Below are 18,427 nucleotides of genomic sequence, written 5' to 3'. Positions count from 1 at the left end.
TGAAGCATTGAAAGTAAGGGTAACTGGTACAACCTTTTTGGTCTAGATGTTTCCATGTTACATGCTGCCAAATTCTTGTTTACTCTGTTGTCCCAATCCCCGCAGAGCAGCAAAAGCTCTAAGTACTACAAATTCATTACGGAACATACGCTACTCCAAAAGGAACAGTGTTCCAAGACACACAGGTTTCAATTATTTGGCTTAAAATAAGGAAGACAAAGTAAAAAAAGGCAATTCCCCTTTCCCCCTTTTCAATTTTGTCGGTTTCTGTACTAAGTTACGGAAAGATAACTGCTGAAAGTTGACAAAAGCTGTCCACAGTACTGCTAAATGTCAATATTCTCACACAAATTTAGTTTAAATTACATTTTAAATTAAAACACCGCAGTTTCCTCCTACCATGACTAGTACAGATATTTGCACATTACTCAAGTATTTTTAAGCATCGCTATAGCTACACATTTAAAGAACTTAATTTGCACAGACAATTAAACCATGGAAAAAAAATTTCCCAAGAAATTATTACAGCAATTACTTTGTCTAGTTCTGGTTGTTGTTGTTTTTAAACGGCATCTAAGATTCAGCAAATTTTGCCCTCCAGAAGTGAATTCCAGACACTTTGCTTTCATTCAACAACTATCGGCTCCCAAAGTCTCGATGTTATAACACTGGTACAGGAATGAACCACTACAAAGCAAGATACAAATAACAGATATACATGCAACTAGCTTTTAGTAGTAGTGGTGGTTGTACATAATGGAAAAACACAGTCATTGCTGCTTTGTTATATGGCCAGATTACTAAAGAATGTATAATCCAACATATTCTCTCCAAATTACTCCAATGTTTAATTTTGCTTCACTAATAATCTTAAGTACATAAGGACATTTACCAAAACCACAAAAAAATGCTTGCAGGACTAGAATCTCTACAGCCTAGTCCTTATCAGCATTTGCTTTCGCAGTTCATTTTTAAAATAAAAATTATCACACCAATATCGAGGCCCAGATATACTTATAACCTGTGCCCCTTCACTGAGACAAGTTAACTGTGGAGCACAGGCACCTATTAAAAGCAGAGCTTTCCGGAATACTCATTTTTATGGTGTGCAGGAACAAGGCAATACGTTCAAAGGTCAGCCATCCACTCTGACAACCACCTTCACAACTATATATGGAAATCTGTCTTCAAGTAATCATACAGTCAGGTGCAATTACAGCAGCTACACATGTGATAAGCCATAAGCACACCCTGTTATTCCATGAAACCACTTGGCACAGATCAAGAGGAGCTCAGTGCACAGCTTGCCACATTTCCTTTGACCACCACACACAGCCTATATAGTGTTTACATTTCAGAGTTCATGCAGGCATCGTTGAATATGTGTTTAAAAGTCTTAATATAATCACTTGTATCTGTCTGCAAGAGACAGTTGAGATTTAACTGCAGTCCTATAACAACATCAATCACATCAGAATTTTATTAACAGAGAGAATGAAAGTGCAGTGAACATGCTCTAGTGCTCTGGGATCTCCTGCTCTAAGGCAAAGTCAGTGTCACGTAGCGTCTTAAACTGAGACGCTGCAGTGACCTGGAGAGGGACCCAGTAAAGCAAAAACAAAACCCAAAAAGAAGCTTGGGTGTGGAAGTACAGCGCAACCAACAAGTGACTAGGCAGTCCAAGGGTGAGAGGAGATCAGCCAGGCATGAAGCTTGTCAGTGTCACACACTGGTTCAACACTTCACTCTGCTTTCCTGCATGGATTCCCCGAGTTCTGCAAGCTGCGAGTTCAGCACACCTAAGGTTCATTTCACCAACGTGAATTCTGCATTGGAAGAGAAGGCACAGAATGCTCTAAAGGCATGCTGCTTTCAACAGTAGCGAGTCTCTTTGCTGCTGGAAAAAGACACCTTCCACTTCTCCAGAGAGCAAAGACAATATAAACCACCATAAAATAATGGGATAAGGAAGATGAATTAAGAGTTTATTGAGCTACTCACTGCACACTCCAGCAAAGTGAGGAGGAAGGTTGAGTGTTCGGAGGGTTGAGGATTGCTAGGTTACGCTAATACCTAGCGGGGTATCTCATAGGGTGCACTCAGAAGACTTCTTACATCCTCACAGCACAATACAGTCAGTCCTATAAGACTCTCCAGTGTCCGTAACAAGTCAGAAGGAGAAACTTGACAATATTTGTCAGAAGGTAACCAATGGAGCTTTGCAACCAGGAACAAGCAAAAGCTCCCAGACCCACTCCAATGAGAGGTGAGAAACAGATTTCTCCCTAGGGAATTGCTGAGTGCTTACTGCAATTGGGAAGAAAGAAATCTGAATTACCACTTTGGTTAATGCTTGAAGAAACTGCACCATGAATTTATATAGCATTCTATGCACGACAAACAGAAATGCTGTCACAATATCTATATTAGTAAGATCTTACTGACAACTTGGTACACTTAAAGACAAATGTACTTCTAGTTTTTTCCACTAAGTACCATATGTACCCGAATTACAGTTTATAAACAAAGAAATGTCTCTGTGTAATTCATTAAGTTTATAATAATATTTTTTAGATTTAAATCTGAAGAAATATACCCTGCTGAAGCTTCTCTCCAATCCTAACAGGCACCCTGATATCTTTTGTATGTTTATCAGCTACAATATCACCAGGATTTAATTCAGCAAATTAAGAAGTAGTCCAGTTCACATCTTTCTTCACATCACTGCTGTCTCAGACTTGGAAGCTGATATTCAGAATGCTATTTTCAGAGTAACAACACAAAAGTTTCTCATTTGAAGTGGGTAGGAAACTCTTGGCTCTAAATAAAACTGGCAATAAAATCCAGACATTCCTGGTCCTCCTAGGCGATCACAGCTCTGCTTACCAGAACATGCACAACTACAGAGCTTTTGCTTTCTTGCTAGGAACTGCTCCCAGAAGGCTCTCGATACTTTACAAAGAAGAAAACAGCGCAATAATCATGGGAAAACAAAGATAAAACTCAAATAGGTCCTGCAAAGTTTCTTAAATATTCCAAATATGTCCTTCTTATGTTAGCAGCCTTAGAAACATCATCAGAATAGTTTTATGACATAGCATATGCACACTTTTCAGGTCAAAAAACACCGTTTATTAAAGTAAAAGTTCATTAGCAATAGGTTCCCTAAGGACACCCACCAGAAATGAACGATAGCTGTAACACACACAAACAATTTCCTCTGCTCTTTCACACACGAGACACAGTCGCAACCCAGTGCGAGCAGGCAGCAGAACCAGAACCCTGTGAGAAGATTTTATTTCAGCCCAGAAGCAACACAGGGCAAAGCTGACATGCTTAGGGAGAATAGGAACAGGACGCAGAGAAGGACGGGGCTCGTCCTGAGCCCCCTCAGGCTGCCCCGCCCGCAGCCCCACACACGACCCACGGAGCGCGCCGGGAGCCCGCAGCCCCGAGGCACAGAACCACCCTCAGAGGACCGCGCGCAGAGAATAACAAACGCTGGAAATAAAAAAAATAACAGCATCTTACACACGCTCCCGTTCGATGCTATCAGGAGTACTGGGCGCCGAGTCCCGCACCGATGAACACCTCCCGCCCCGTACCCACACGGGCGGACCAACACCCCGCTACTCACCTACTGCCGCCGCCTCCCTCGGCACGGCCACCTGCTGCCCGCGGGGCGGGGCGGAGCGGGCGGCCAATGGCGGGGCGGCAGGGGCGGGGCCACCGCCGGGCCCCTCACGCCTGAGGGTATGTGGGGCGGCGGTGTCGGTATCGCCTCGCAATTGAGTGCGGTGGGACGGGTGTCAGGGAGCCGGGCGCTTGAGGGTAGCGGCGCCGCGGGTAGGCTGGCCATGCCCTAAAGGCCAGCGGGGTGCAGCCTGGGGACGAGGCGGTTGAACGCGGCAGAGCCTCTGGGTGGCGCGGAGGAGCACCGCGCGTTTGACGGAGGCGGTTTGGGCCCCGCCGGCCGCCGTCCCGCGGTTTCCGCCGTTCCCGCCTCGGCGGCGCGGTTCAAAGCCGGAGCCATGGCCGAGCAGGGGCTGGAGATGGCCTCTATGATCCCGGCGCTGCGGGAGCTCGCTAGGTAGGCTTGGCCCGGCCCCTTCGTAGGCGCGGGGACCCCAGGGGACGGCCTGCTTCGGGGGGGGGGGTGGAGCGTTCTGGTTCTTCCCCGCCACCCCGTGAAGGCTTGGGCTGAGCTCGTGTCGTTCTCTCCTTCTGTCGCCTCCTCGCCCCTGGGGCACTGCGTCCCTCCTGGGCCGTTTCTGGGAGGAGCGGTGGGGGGCTTGCTGGGGCCCTCCGTGCTGCTTACAGCGACGTTTTGCTGACAGTTGAAGTGTCTTCGCATACTTTTGGTTCTGCTTCCTGGGCCGTGCCTTATGCAGGGTGACTTAGGGCCACACCAGGCAGAACTCTGTCACACCGGTCATCTGCTGCTGCTGCTTGAAAAGTTACTCAGAACACTTCACGTGCCCCTGTTTTAATAAAGCCCATGTTCCTAAAGTCCCCCTCTGATAGCACAACTACAGCCTTCTTTGTTTTGATTGCGTCTTCATTTTTAAGCTATTGAAAGCTTTATATTGTAGTACCTGAAACACTCAGTTTGAGTGCTTCACAGCAACAGCATAATCCATGGAATTAGCACCAGTACCATTACACAGATGCCAAATTGGGAGGGGGGGGATGAAGGCTGTGACAGAGCTGAGGCTTGCGCTCTGCTTCTTGAGGCAATGCCCTAAGCAAAATTGATCTTCTGTGGTGTGTTGGCAGAACACACACAAGTTACTGCTTTAGTTCACAGTTGTTCAGCTTCTAGGAAAAACATTGATTATAGAGTTAGGTGGACATACAAGTTTCTCACAAGCATGCTAGGAATCCAACCAGCATAGCTTCTTTGGAGCCATTCAGGGTCCTTACTCTGGCTGCATCTGTGTTGCATATGGTGAAACGAAACTACGTACCTGAGGCTTCTAGGTACGTAGCAGTCATTTGCTACACATGTTCTCCTGAATGGAAAGTTGCTGTTGTCTAGCTCAGCTGACTGAAGCTGCTCTAGGCTAAGATGAAACCAGTGTAGGAGCTTTTCACAGCTGGGGCATGTATCTGCTCCATCTGTGCAGAGAGAATATATGTTTGGCTCTAAAGTTTGAATGGCACCGTCAAGACTGTGGCTTTATTCTGTGCTAGGCGACACTAGGTAACGTGGAGGTGTTAATATACATTGATGGTTTGGCCTAACCATGGTACTGACATCTTAGTCACCTGAGAAGTGCTGCTGACACCTCTTACCCTGCGTACCTGTTGCTGGTCTGTTGAATAAGTTTGTTAATTCCAAAAGAAAAACAGGCTCTTAATTTTATGTTTCTGCACTAAACCTGTTTTGCTTTGTAGCAATGCGTGGCCTTAATAGATCAGAAGTGTGTTTAATGTATATCAAATGTAATTGCATAACAAAATTAAATGGCTTTCAGCATTTCATACAGGTTTTTACTTAGGAAAAGTAGGGAAGAAAAGAGGCTGAAATATGCTGGTCGCTAAAACAAGAAAACCAGTGGCGTTTCTTTTTGAAAACTTCTAGAAGGAAATGATCCGTTCTGGTGTTTAATGCTGTGTTGTTGTGATGGACATTAATTATTTTGTATTTTTAAATAGATAAAATAGTGTGCTTCTTATTTTAGTGCTAGTCCAGAAGAATATGATACAGTTGTTCAGAAACCAAGACAAATACTCTGCCAATTCATTGACAGAATTCTTACAGATGTAGATGTGGGTAAGTATTGCCTATCTAGTATCTCAAATAATAGTCTGATGTATGTTTTAAGTAATTCAACACAGAACCAAGTTACAACTCATTTCAACAAAGATTAGTGCTCAAATGCAATACCATTTTTTGTCTTATTTTTTAATAACCTCCATGTTTAAATATTTGCTATGAAGTAACTTAAGACAAATGTATAATAGTAAAAAAAAAAAGTGTGAATATAAATGCTCAGAATTATTTTATCTGAGGTAAAGTAGCTCATTGAGTAATGTAGCTTGTAAATCTTAATATTCACAAGGTCTTCAAGAATTGAAACACTTTGATGTAAAAACCTTTATTTTTTAATTTTGGAGTGGCAACTAGTCCTTGAATCATGTTAAGGTTCCAATTATTGCAGTAGTTTAACAGTACTTTGATTAATTGTGAAATACAGACTCTACAAATCTGGCATTTAGCATTATTTGTGCATTTGCTTTAAGGAGACTCATTGTAAGGTGATCTTTAATATCTATATTAAAATGTATTTTATGATATTACACATATACAAAAATAGTTATTATACGCTGTTTCTGAGGGCTATTTTCATGTAGCTGTCTCTGTAAGATGCATTTTATCTAGTGAATTGATCATTTAAAGTGTTATACTTATAGTACTGTTCAGATAAGGTATTTGCTAATTCTCTTCTGCTCCTGAGAGGGAAGAATGAAAATGAAAAGCCAGACTATTTTAGGTATTGCTTTTAAGTATGCAAGTACTTTATCATTACAATGTAACTTGTTTTCTTAATTCCTATCTAAATTTCAGATAGTTTCCTCCTTGTGCTCTTTATGTAACTGTGTGAAAACTGGGTAACTCTGATGTGATTCAGATACCTGTTCTAAGAACACAGTATAGCAGTACTTTGAACTCTCTGATTCTGTAAGCTTACATTCAAACTATAACTTGCAGCTTTGTAAACAATTCTTATTTGTTTTTCTAGATCATAAATCTGGGGAGAACTGATTGAAAATTAAAATGTTATTTCTTTGCTATTTTTCAATAATCAAAGAGCTAGATATAGGACTAAATTAATGGATGTAGTGTTCATGGATAATATGATGAGTAATTTTATACTTTTCTTCATGCTTTTTAGCTTCAGGGTTTACAATAACCATAAAATCTTTTTCATAGAGTAATAAGGTAAACTCAGAATTGATAGCTGTACAAGTTTGATACCATACCATAATATTTTATATAATAACTTTTATGATTTCCTTGTTTTAGATATGACCAAAATTATGGAAGTTAATTTCATTGCAATATTAATTCAGAAATGTCTTTTTTCTTTTTTTTTTTTTGAAAGTTGCTTTGGAACTCATTAAGAAATCAGATTCACAGCCAAGTTCTGTAATGCTACTAGATTTTATTCAACATATCATGAAATCTTCCCCCCTTATGTTTGTAAATGTGGATGGAAGTCAAGAGGAAACAGAATGCAATTGCATTGGTGAGTTTGAAGATGTCTATATTGAAAATTGGTATTTCCAGGATTTAATTACTTTTGCCAGTGGGATTGTACGATAGAACAAAAATGTAGAAAAGAAATTCAGAAGATCACTATTATATATTGGAATCTTATTATAGACTTTTATTCTTGTGATTTGATTTGCACTTTGGGTCATGGATATTGATCAGAATAGAGTTTGACCTTATTCGGTACTGTTGCTTAATCTCATGTTGATGAGCTATCCCATAACATAGTTGTTGCTTTAAGATATTTTCGTCATGGAGCAAAATGTCTCAAATCACCTATTCTAAAATCAGTGGTTTTTTCTTCTTGCCTCTTGTCCCTTCCTCTTTCAGCAAGATCTCCTGCTGAAGAAGTACTTTCTGCTTACTAATCTTACACGCATTTATTTCAACAATTTATTTATTTATTTAATGATGAGTAACTTTACTCTCAAAGAGGTACTCTTAATTAAGAAACTTTGGTTTTTATCTTAATAATTTTCTGTGTACTGTTTTTTTTTTTATTACCCTAGAATTTAGTAATTGGATCATAACAAGACTTCTCCGAATTGCTGCGACTCCAAACTGTATCACATTGCACAAGAACATCTCTGATGTTATTTGCTCTTTACTTTTTCTGTTTAAAATGAAAAGCTGCTCCATCTTTGAAATACTAACAAAAGACTTGCTACAGCTTTTCCAAGATTTAATCCTCCTGCATGAAAGAGACACACAAAAGGAGCTCTGGGATGTGCTGGTATGGCCAGTGACCGTAAAGAGATTTTCAAGCAATGCAAGTGACAGCGTGGGATATTTAAGATTAGCACCGTTACACCTGATGGGTATGCCCAATGTAGAATGTTTGGAAGTTATATTATTGTCCATCCTGACGGATATTGTTGCAGATGTATTTTTTGTAAGACAAGATACTGTTCTCTGGGGAATAGGCTGCTCCCTGTTGGAGTATGGTTGTCCAAAAGTTAAAGCTTTGGCAATGAAGTTTTTAGTAAAATTAATTCATTTGGGAGGACCTCCAGAACAGCTGGCCAGTGTTTTCTTCACAGTCTTCTTTGGAATTCTACAGTCAGCACTTGAAATGGATATTGAAGAACTGGAACTCTTGGGAGAGCCATTCTTACAATTGGTGAAAACATTGATGCCTTTTGAAGCAGATTCTTACAAAAATATTGAACCTGTCTACTTGAATATGCTACTAGAGAAGCTTTCTGCGCTGTTTGAAGGAGATATGTTTATGTGTCTTTGTTCTGAAAAGCTGAAAGCTGCTTTTTGCCATATACTGCAGTATTTTCTGGAGTTTGTTCCACCTGGCTATGAATCTGCCTTACAAGTAAGAAAAGTCCATGTCAATACCATATGCAGAGTTTTTGTGAGTGTGCTTGGATCTCAGGAAGAACAAGAGGTAGGTTAATTTTAAAAATTATTTATCTGTACAAAGAAGAAAATCCAGGAAATATTCTATTAGTTGGTTAATTAGATTGATATCTCCTTGTTCCTCAGTTGTTTCATGTATTTTTGCAGGTTAGAGTTCTTTAGTTGGATGTAGCTGGACCCTGTCTTTTTCAGATGTGTTAAACTATTGAAAAGGCTATGTAGACACAAGAATCTGTTTACAAGTGTAGTATAAAAGGGGAATAAGGCAGAGAGTAGACTCAAATAAGGGCAGCTTAACATGCAATTTCTGTTAAACAGCTGAGCTGCTCTTGCTCTCTAACTGAATGCTTTTAGTCAAACTTACTGGGGACAAGGAGACAGGTTTGTATCAAAATAATGGTGTGGATGCACTGAGTGTTCTGTCTACTCACACACCCATGTGCTTATCATATCTGTTGTCTCTTAAATTTGTGTCTATTTTAATGACTTTGCTAGCCAGGTACTGTGGCAAGAACTGGGAAACAGACATCCAAACAAGCTGCATTCCTCCTGGTGGGAATGCAAGAAACTTCACTACTTCTGAAAGTTTTCATCATATAATTAAGATTCTTTTGCAGAGATGTCTTTAACACCTTCAGTGTTACCGTTTAATTATGAAATTTTAAGTCAGAAATAGTAATATAATGTATTTGGGAAGCAGTGCATAACACACATCATGGTGTTTTTGTCTGTACGTTCCAGTATCTGGTGAGTCCACTTTATGCAGTATTAAAAACACAAACAGAAGAAATCTTTCAGGAGCTTCATCAGAGCCAGCTAGATACTTCTGATACTAATGGGTGGAGCAGCAGCAGTGATGAAGTTCCAGAGAAAAGGCGGCGACTGAGCCTACCAGCAAAGCATCCAAAGAAGTCACCTGCACCAGTAGTGTATGCCACTAACTCAATAACCACTTTTATAGTCATTTATTTGGTTAGTGAATAATAGCAAATGATAACATTTTTTTTGAAGAAGTTTCTTCATAACAGTCACACTGAAAGATCTTCTGGGAAAAGGTCTAAATGATGTTTTGAAGGATTAGAACAAATAGGTGATTTTTAAGCTAAGCTTCAGTTAAGAACCTGTGTTTTTATTTTTAGTGTATACTGTATTTTCATTTTTACACGCTAAAAACAGAAAAGTTGAAAGAATACTTACAGAGTGATAGAATAATGTACTTAGCTATTCTGTCAACCTGGACATGGTCATAGCAAGTCTAGTTAAAACAGGTTGTTCAGGGATGAACAAAGCCAGTTTTCCTGGCCTCTCCTTGTTTTGTGCTTCAGCTCCCTGTTTATCTTGGAATTTCTCCTGCATACTGATCTCTTTCTTGTACTTGGGCACTCAATACTGGCTGTAGCATGCTGCATTCCAGATGTGATCTCTCAAGTGGTGAAGACTTTGATTAGCCTTTGCTCTTGATAATACAATCCAGTATGAAGTTGACCTTTGCAACAAGGACACACTGCTCTCTTGTGTTCAACTTACCACAGATCCACTCAGTCTTTTTCTAGAAAGCTGCTTGCCTATCCAGTTCAGGTCCCCTTAATAAGCAGCTCTCCTCTACAGAGCGTATTATCTCATTGTAGAAAGGAATCAGATTAGTTGGGCATGATTTTCCTTTGCTAAATATATGTTGGCTGTTCCCAGTTGCTTTCTTGTTCCTTATGTGGCTAGAAATGGGTTCAAGGAAGACTTCCTCAGGGACTGAGGTTCTGGTTATCAGGAAACACCTTGGTTATCTTGACTTTACAAGCATTGTAGACGATTACCTTTATAGCCATTCAGATAAATCTGATTTGCTTCATGCTTGATTTTAGAATTAACATCTAGTTCTCTCCAAGAATTTATTTAAAGCGAGGGTTCCTTTGTTATTTTCCTAATCCTGCAGTCTGACATGGGTTAGCTGTTTTTGCTGTGATGATTGCTCTTTTCTGGTGCTGTAGGGGGCAGAGAGTAACCACTGAAAACAGCCCTTTGTGTTTGAAAATAATTAATATGGTCAAATTACAGATTCAGCCCTGTAAACATGAAATTGAAGAGCACACTGTGGAATGCCATCACAAAGAAAGCTACGTCCTTAGTAACTATCCTCGAGAAAGAAAGTCTGGCAGCAAATGTTCTTCAGACTGTAGAAGGAATTGCTGTAATTCTGCGACTAGCTGCATTGTGCATAGTTCATTGTTCTTCCCCAATGAATTCTAGCAGGTAAAGCTTCCGAGGTGAAACCATGAGACCAATAGTGTTTTGTAATTGTTACTATGATTTGTGTAAATTAATACTTGACCATTTATCAGGGCAAGTCCTGCATGTTTTGATGAGGTACAATAACATATAACAATAACATAGTAACTTCTTTTAGAAGCATTGCAATATTAAATGTTTATAGTCTGTTGAACTGATTATATGATTTCTGTTTTTAACAGTATGGATCATAAAGTAACTCATCTGTGTAACACTGACACGTGCAAGAATACTCCATGCTTCTCAGATTGTGTAGAGAATATACAGTTCACATGGATTTCCTCTGACTTTATCACAAGAGTAGTAAAAGTGTGTGGGAGCCTGTTAGAGGGTGCTACACAGATGGCTAACCTAGAACAAGTGGTTGACAGAACAGTGAAAATCTTTGATGCTTTGCTGTACGCACAAGGTGAGAAATCCTTTAAGTTTGCATATCTTTTACTGGATTTCTAAACTAAGAATACATCTGACTAAACTGACTTGTAGATGTATCGGAATAATACATTTTTTGTTAGAGCTCTAATTCTGGTACCAAAAAAAAAAGGTCAAATTGAAGAAAGAAAAAGGAGGGAAAATCTCTATTTTAAGAGCTTTGTTTTCGTCACTTTTAGAACATGATTTACAAGTCTGTTTCTCTGTACTTCTGTTGATTTCATCTCAGCGAGAGACTATATTGGAAAGGGAATATGTGTAACAAAGAAATTAATCTTTAATCACTTTTCTTTCTGAAACACACAGAAGCGGCATGCTGTACTACCTCTGTTTCACTCAAAAATTTCAAAGTTTCTGATTACTTTAATTGAAACTTGGCATGCTAGCAGTGTACCAAAAATATGAAGAACTCGAGAACTCGTGTAGGTTTGTTGGTTTTCTTGTGTGCTTTTTAAAGAAGCTAGTATTATGGAGAACAGTCAGTCTTCTAAGACTCAAGTGGCATTATGAGTTCAGCTTACTAGCCATCCCAAAGTCCACCTGAAAGTCTTCATACAAATCCACTATACCAAAGTTATATTTATTCTCCTGCTCATGTATTATGTACTGCTGTTTCATGAACCTTTTTATATTATTTTGATATAAGGCTAGAATATCAACGTTTGGGAGCAGTGATGCTCTTCTTTGTTGACTGAAAAAAATAACATTCTCTAGTAAATTCAAAATATAATGTGCATCTATACAGATTACCTAAAAACAGATGTCTTTTTTTTTTTTTTAACCACTCATTAGTAAAAATTCCACTGAGTGATCAGATTCTTGATAATATATGTGGATTGCTGACTCTACCCTGGATTTGCAGCCATCCTGATGATTCTTCTTTTAAAACGTCTGCTTTTGGGACCGGTCCTCTAGTTTTGAGTCAAAAAACTGCACAAAGTTTCTGTAAGTATGTTAAATTATATAAAACAATGTCTCTCAGAAATGATTGCGCTACAGTAAAATTGCTTTCTTTGCCCTTAACTATTGTTAACATTATTCAAAGTTTAAATCAAGTAATTATCTGTTTTACTTTTTTCTTCAGCACCTCAAACTCAGTCACGTTGTGTGTTCCTTCTGTCTCTCTTCCCAAGAAACATTCATCTGGATTGGCGAAAATCCATTTACTATTGGGCACTACAAAGTCCCCATGAAGCAATTCGGGCTACTTGTGTTAAAGGATTCTCTTTCCTGCTTCATCCACCAAATGTGCAGTCTTTCAGTATGGTTCCGAAAGCTCTTTTGTATGTATTAATATATCTTTTCTCTTTTCATGCATGAAGAAAACAGCATGGATAAGGAATGTATTTCAAGCATTGAAATAAATGTTTATTTGTGTTTCACCTAGAGCTTAATAAACTTAGATTTTAGAACTCATAAAAAAGATCAACAGAATGTGTGTAAACAAAGATAGGCGAGCATTCGCTAACCAGATCAGTATACAATTTACTTTGCTACTTGAAGACTCCATTTCTAAACAATACATATAAACTTAGGAGGGGAAAAGGAATGTCTTTGTCAGTAAAATATGTATTTGTCCATATATCTTTTTAAAATCTTTCCAGTTTCTCTTCCTTTTAGGTATGCTTCTTGCCCTCTTCTGTTCTACTGTCTGTAGTCTTCAGTTTATTTATAGTGTTCCAAACGCACTATGGCCAGTATGGCTTCAAACATTTAAACTAAGTTTGAAGTTAGTTGAAAAGGAATAATATAGTAAAGCAGATCCTTAAATTACCCTATAATGCTCTCAGTATTGTTAGAGAATCCAGACAATGTGGATACGTAAATTTCTATGTTTAATAGATTGCTTAATTTATTAAAATGTTTTTGTTTTTATGTCCGTTTCAGAAATCAAATCCAAGATGAGTCTGAGCTAGTCAAGGAGGCGTGTGCTGCTATTGTTGGGAAATTATCCTGCTGTCTATCTGGTACATTCAGTATACAGCCTCCCTCAGCAAACTCTGCTATAAAGCATGCTACCTGTGATATTTTATGTAACAGCCTTCTTGTGAATTCTTCTCATGAAAAAACTTGCTCTGTACAAGCTTGTGTTTTTAAGCCATTTCTTACTCTACTTGAGAACAAAGTATCCAGTTTGGTAAAGCTAGGTATGATTTTATTTTACTATGTTTATGTACATTCCTTTTTTTTTATATATTGCTTTGGGTAGGTGGTTTTGTGTTGTTGTTGTTGTTGTTTGATTCTTTTTTTGCAGTTAAGATGATGCTTGAAATGTTGTATTACTGTTGATATCAGTGACAATGTTTGATGTCGTTACGATAATCCTTTTAAACTACTGTGGTTAATTTTAATTTGTGGCCACACCTAGGAATGTAATACTTGATAAAATCTAAATTTTGAATAACTTTTATAGTTTCTCAATATTTACTCTTTTCAGAAGTATGTATGTTTTAGTGCTTACTTCCATCATTGCTTTATTTAAAAAATAAATTAAAAAATAGACTAATCAAAAGTATCTTTTTCTTTCCTCCTCCAACCCATGCTGCTCAGCATTTATAGAAAACATACCTCACCTTTGCAAACATTTGGATTTTAATAGTGATGAGTCAAGTGTGAAGATTCTCATCGGGTCTTTATTAAATCTGATGGAAGATCCAGACAAAGATGTACGAGTGGCTTTCAGTGACTGCATAAAGCACGTATTAGAATCCTTAGACTCTGAAGAGGGATTCATAAAAGAGGTGAATTCATATTTACTTTTTGTTGTTTTTCTCAACTTCCTTTACTAATGTGTTTTGTTTTCATGTGATCCAGCTCTTTGTTTCAAGAATGAAGGAAGCCTATACACATGCCAAAATATCAAGAAATAATGAGCTTAAGGATACCTTGATTCTCACAACAGGAGATATTGGAAGGTATTTTTTTGACAATACACTGAAAAAATGCGAAGTACTGTCAGTTTGTGATGCAGAGTAACCTTTTGTTAAGTGTAAATATAGGTTTACTTATTTGGAGCTCAGCCTTTTCCCATGGTCTTTTGCAACTGTATTAAGCTTTTGATACATATAAAATTTGCATCATTGTTTTTCTGCTGGACTGTGGCAAGTACAGACTAGCTATTTATATACAGTGAAGAGTTGTTCAGCATTACGGTAATTGTCTATTTTTAAGCAATTTTATTGCTGCAATGACTGTTCTTCTTTCTAATTACTTTTTATTTACTCGCTTTCGAAGGGCATCAAAAGGAGATTTGGTACCATTTGCCCTCTTGCATTTGTTGCATTGTTTGTTGTCCAAGTCAGCTTCTGTGGCTGGAGCAGCATACACAGAAATTCGGTCCCTGGCAGCAGCAAAGTCCGTAAAACTACAAGCTTTTTTCAGTCAGTACAAGAAACCTATCTGTCAGGTAAAAATAAGAGTTGATGATTTATAAAGGCATTGATTCAATTTTTTGTGTGTATTTTCAAAATGTTATTAAAGATAAACGTTACACTATTTTGCAAGGTGAAATCTCATAGGACAGGGAAGAGATGACTAAAAAAACCCAAAACAACACATTCTGGAAAGAATGGGAAATACTCGACCTTGTCATTAGTCTTCTCCCTTACCAGTATTGCTTTTCTCTTTTATTCCCTAGATGCCTTAATGCTGACACAGAGGAACTGTATCTGTTCCTGCATTATATGGTACCATTGTCACTGGAGGCTAGAATGTAATTGGAATTTAATTCAAACTTTATTACAGGCATAATAATGCCATGGTTAACATTACCTAAAGACAGAACTTCTGTTTAAAATAAAAAGTATTAAAATCAGACTTCTCTAGTTTTGAATGTTCTTAAATTGCGTGCAACATATGAGCCTGAGATTGCAAAATGAAATGCAGTTATTAATCCAGTTCTGTCATGAAATAATAATCATGGATCTATGTGCAATGCATAAGAAAGAAAAACAGATACATAAAAAGAATGAAACTCTTGTGTTTAGGGAGTGAAAAAGAGGGTGATTATATTAAATATCTGTTTCTTCATGCTTAGTTTCTAGTGGAATCGCTGCACTCCAGCCAGATGGCAGTATTGAGTGCTCCCTGCCAGGGTAATGAGCTACGCAAACAAGAAGCTGCTCACCAGAGAGAAATGGCTCTGGACATGTTGTCTGAGATTGCTAATGTATTTGACTTTCCAGATCTAAATCGCTTTTTGTCAGTAAGTTGGTTAGTCCCTTTTACTTTTTTTTATGTCGGGGTGTTTGCATGCTTGTGGATTTCTCTTTAGGCCATCTTCCTTTTTGGTGAGTGCTACAGATCTGATAAGTTTTCTCTGGTTGCTGTTTGTTATATTTAGAATGATTCTGGATTGCTGGAACTAGGAGCTCAATACAGAGGAATTGTTTTATTAAAGAGATACAGTGATGTCTCAGCTAATTCAATATGACAGTTAATGAACTGTTTGTGGTCTAAAGTACTATTGAGTATATCTACATTAATGATTTAGTGCACTGGAAGGGATTCTTTGTAAGGCATGGTTTGCACAGTGTCTGTTTTCCTGTTTCAAATGAAGAAATTGTTCTGTGGATAAATATTCTTGATCTGAATAGTTAACTGCTTTCTATTTCTCTTCTACCAGCAAACAAAATACAAATAGAACAATCTATGAAGCTATGTAAGGTTCAGATGAGCATCTCGCTTCTTATTTGGATGTTTTAGTACGGGTTAGGTGAAGCAGTTCTGTAAAAACAATTATTTCAACTGACTAAATGTTTCCATCTCAAGTTCATTCTTTATAACTATGGTCATACATAAGAACATAGGTATATGTTGACCAAGACCTGGATTTGGTGTTTTTGGAGGGGGATTTGGTCTCTATTTGTTTAATGTATGGGTTATTTTGATTTGGTTTAGTTTAATTTGGGGTTTTAGTTTGCTGTTTTGTTTTTCTTTTTTTTTCCCCATTAAATGTTGTTCTTAATTTACCAGCGGACCCTGCAAGTTTTGCTGCCTGACCTTGCAGCCAAGGCCAGCCCTGCAGCCTCCACCCTCATTCGAACTATAGCAAAACAGCTGAATGTAAACCGAAGAGAGATTTTAATCAACAACTTCAAATATATCTTCTCTCATTTGGTCTGTTCCTGTTCTAAGGATGAGCTTGAGCGGGCACTTCATTACCTCAAGGTAAATTGGCACGTGCTCTGTTATACACGCAGACAGAGAGCAGTGGTGGATGAATAGTGAACTTTCTTCTTTCTGCTTTACTTAAATAAAAGTATTCCAAAGCAGAGCTGGGGAAATAGATGAAGAGGTTCTTTTGTTGTTATTTATCATCAGTTCCATTGGTTCTGAGTAACTGTTGTGAGATATTTTGTGAACTTGGATTATGTGATGTTTTTCTGACTGGGAGCTTTCTCTTTGATTCCTGTGGTAAATCAATCTGAGTCCATTGCTCCCTGTCTGTGTGTGCTCGTTTCACTGTGGTGAAAGTAAGACTTGTTTTTTGTTGATTATAGAATGAGACTGAGATCGAACTGGGCAGCTTGTTGAGACAGGACTACCAGGGACTGCATAATGAGTTATTGCTACGTATAGGAGAACACTATCAGCAAGTGTTCAATGGTTTGTCAATATTGGCTTCATTTGCATCTCATGATGATCCCTATCAGGGACCTAGGGAAATAACATCACCTGAGCAAATGGTAAGTAAATCAAAATATTCATTTGGTTTCGTTTAATATAAATATTTTTAATCTCCAGTCAGGGAATAAAGGCAATTTGATGTTTTCTGAGCATCAGTTATAAATCCTATTTGAGGCAGAAGCGAAGAGGAAAGGCTGGCATTTCATATCGAGTGTTCCTCTGATACAGTGATGCACACCAAGAATACATTAATTAAAAACAAAAACACAGTGTAATAGGGACGTCTTTCATGAACACTGCTGTTTCCTAAGGAACAGCATATGTGTTTGGGATTCTTTCCATTTGTCAGAATTACCATTTCATACTTGCTATTTCATTATTTAAACTTAGCAATGTGTTAATAGTAAGATTACTTGGTTTTTACTTCTTCACTTTTTTTTTTCCCTCTCTACAGGCTGATTATCTGCAGCCTAAATTGCTTGGTATCTTGGCCTTTTTTAACATGCAGTTATTGAGTTCCAGTGTTGGCATTGAGGATAAAAAAATGGTGGGTAAAATTAATATGAGTGTTAAAACAAAAAAGTAAGGGCTACTTTGGTACTCCAGACTTGCTTATGTGGTTGGGCAGTTGTCAAGGAAGGCTCAAAAATAATGAGGTTTACACATGATTCTTTAAAATTGATGATCTCACTGTGGGCTGGACTTCTGTATAAGTTCAGAAGTATGTTTTTCTTTTCCTCTTTACTGGTCAGCTAATGTACATAATTGAGTCACATGTGGTAAACAACACGTCACTCAATCAGTAATTATAGAGGAGTCCAAGTGTTTTACACATGCAAAACAAGAAAGAGACAAAGTGGAGGGTGGAGGAGCATGGAAGGAAGCTGAAGTCAAGGTTTTGAGGGCCTCAAAGGACAAAATTACTGCTGTGAAAAGCTGAAAGAAAATAGAATGATGCAAATCCAAGGGAAATTGATGTTATTCGTTTTGCTTCTCATAGAACAGCTCTTTTGAGCTTACAATAGACAGACTTGAAAAATGAGAGCTCACAGCTTGACACTTAAGACAAACTGCAAATTGGGCTGTGCTGAGGCTGTGTGCTTTAACCATAAGGGAGACCTTTTAGCTACCACACAGGGACAGTATAGGTAATTTATGTACGGAGTTATTCAGTCCTAGAACAGACATAACCTTTATGTCGATAGACTTGTTGTATTTTCTCTGTTGGTGTTCTCTTTCTAGCTTTTTGCTTCTGAGATATTCTTATTGAAGTACCGTCATTTATTAACCATTTGTCTTGATGCTTTCTGAATTTCTTCATTTATGCATCATTTCTTATCTTGTACCTGCTATTACTTGTGCTTTTTCTCATTTTTTGTTTGTTTGTTAGTTTTGATTTTCCATGAGTGTGTGAGAATCTTCCCTCCAATGACCTTT

At 38.2% G+C, this 18,427-nt stretch overlaps 2 protein-coding genes across 6 annotated transcripts in view; one reads left to right on the top strand and one right to left on the bottom strand.

Moving 5' to 3' along the window:
* The window catches only part of PLS1 (plastin 1), a 38,995-nt gene extending 35,226 nt beyond the window's left edge, over nt 1-3,769 (bottom strand). Inside the window, exon 1 of one of the 4 annotated variants that reach the window (XM_021394075.1) lies at nt 3,638-3,769. The gene's annotated coding sequence lies outside the window, so the exon portion shown is untranslated. Of the gene's footprint in view, nt 1-3,531 lie in introns of all 4 variants that reach the window. The other 3 variants (XM_021394074.1, XM_021394072.1, XM_021394073.1) reach the window with 3 other exon arrangements.
* Nucleotides 3,729-18,427, top strand: part of ATR (ATR serine/threonine kinase) — a 37,605-nt gene continuing 22,906 nt past the window's right edge. The window contains exons 1-17 of one of the 2 annotated variants that reach the window (XM_021394067.1): nt 3,729-3,753; nt 5,685-5,776; nt 7,110-7,253; nt 7,789-8,675; nt 9,389-9,576; nt 10,700-10,894; nt 11,113-11,339; nt 12,155-12,307; nt 12,447-12,645; nt 13,250-13,509; nt 13,913-14,103; nt 14,177-14,277; nt 14,597-14,768; nt 15,399-15,566; nt 16,337-16,531; nt 16,864-17,049; nt 17,445-17,537. In XM_021394067.1, coding sequence (XP_021249742.1) covers nt 7,157-7,253; nt 7,789-8,675; nt 9,389-9,576; nt 10,700-10,894; nt 11,113-11,339; nt 12,155-12,307; nt 12,447-12,645; nt 13,250-13,509; nt 13,913-14,103; nt 14,177-14,277; nt 14,597-14,768; nt 15,399-15,566; nt 16,337-16,531; nt 16,864-17,049; nt 17,445-17,537 — 3,312 coding nt within the window. In that variant the 5' untranslated portion in view covers nt 3,729-3,753; nt 5,685-5,776; nt 7,110-7,156. The other variant, XM_021394066.1, reaches the window with a different exon arrangement.

This window comes from Numida meleagris, chromosome 4 (genome assembly GCF_002078875.1).
Source record: "Numida meleagris isolate 19003 breed g44 Domestic line chromosome 4, NumMel1.0, whole genome shotgun sequence".
NCBI lineage: Eukaryota > Metazoa > Chordata > Aves > Galliformes > Numididae > Numida > Numida meleagris.
This window is presented reverse-complemented; position numbering and strand designations above follow the sequence as displayed.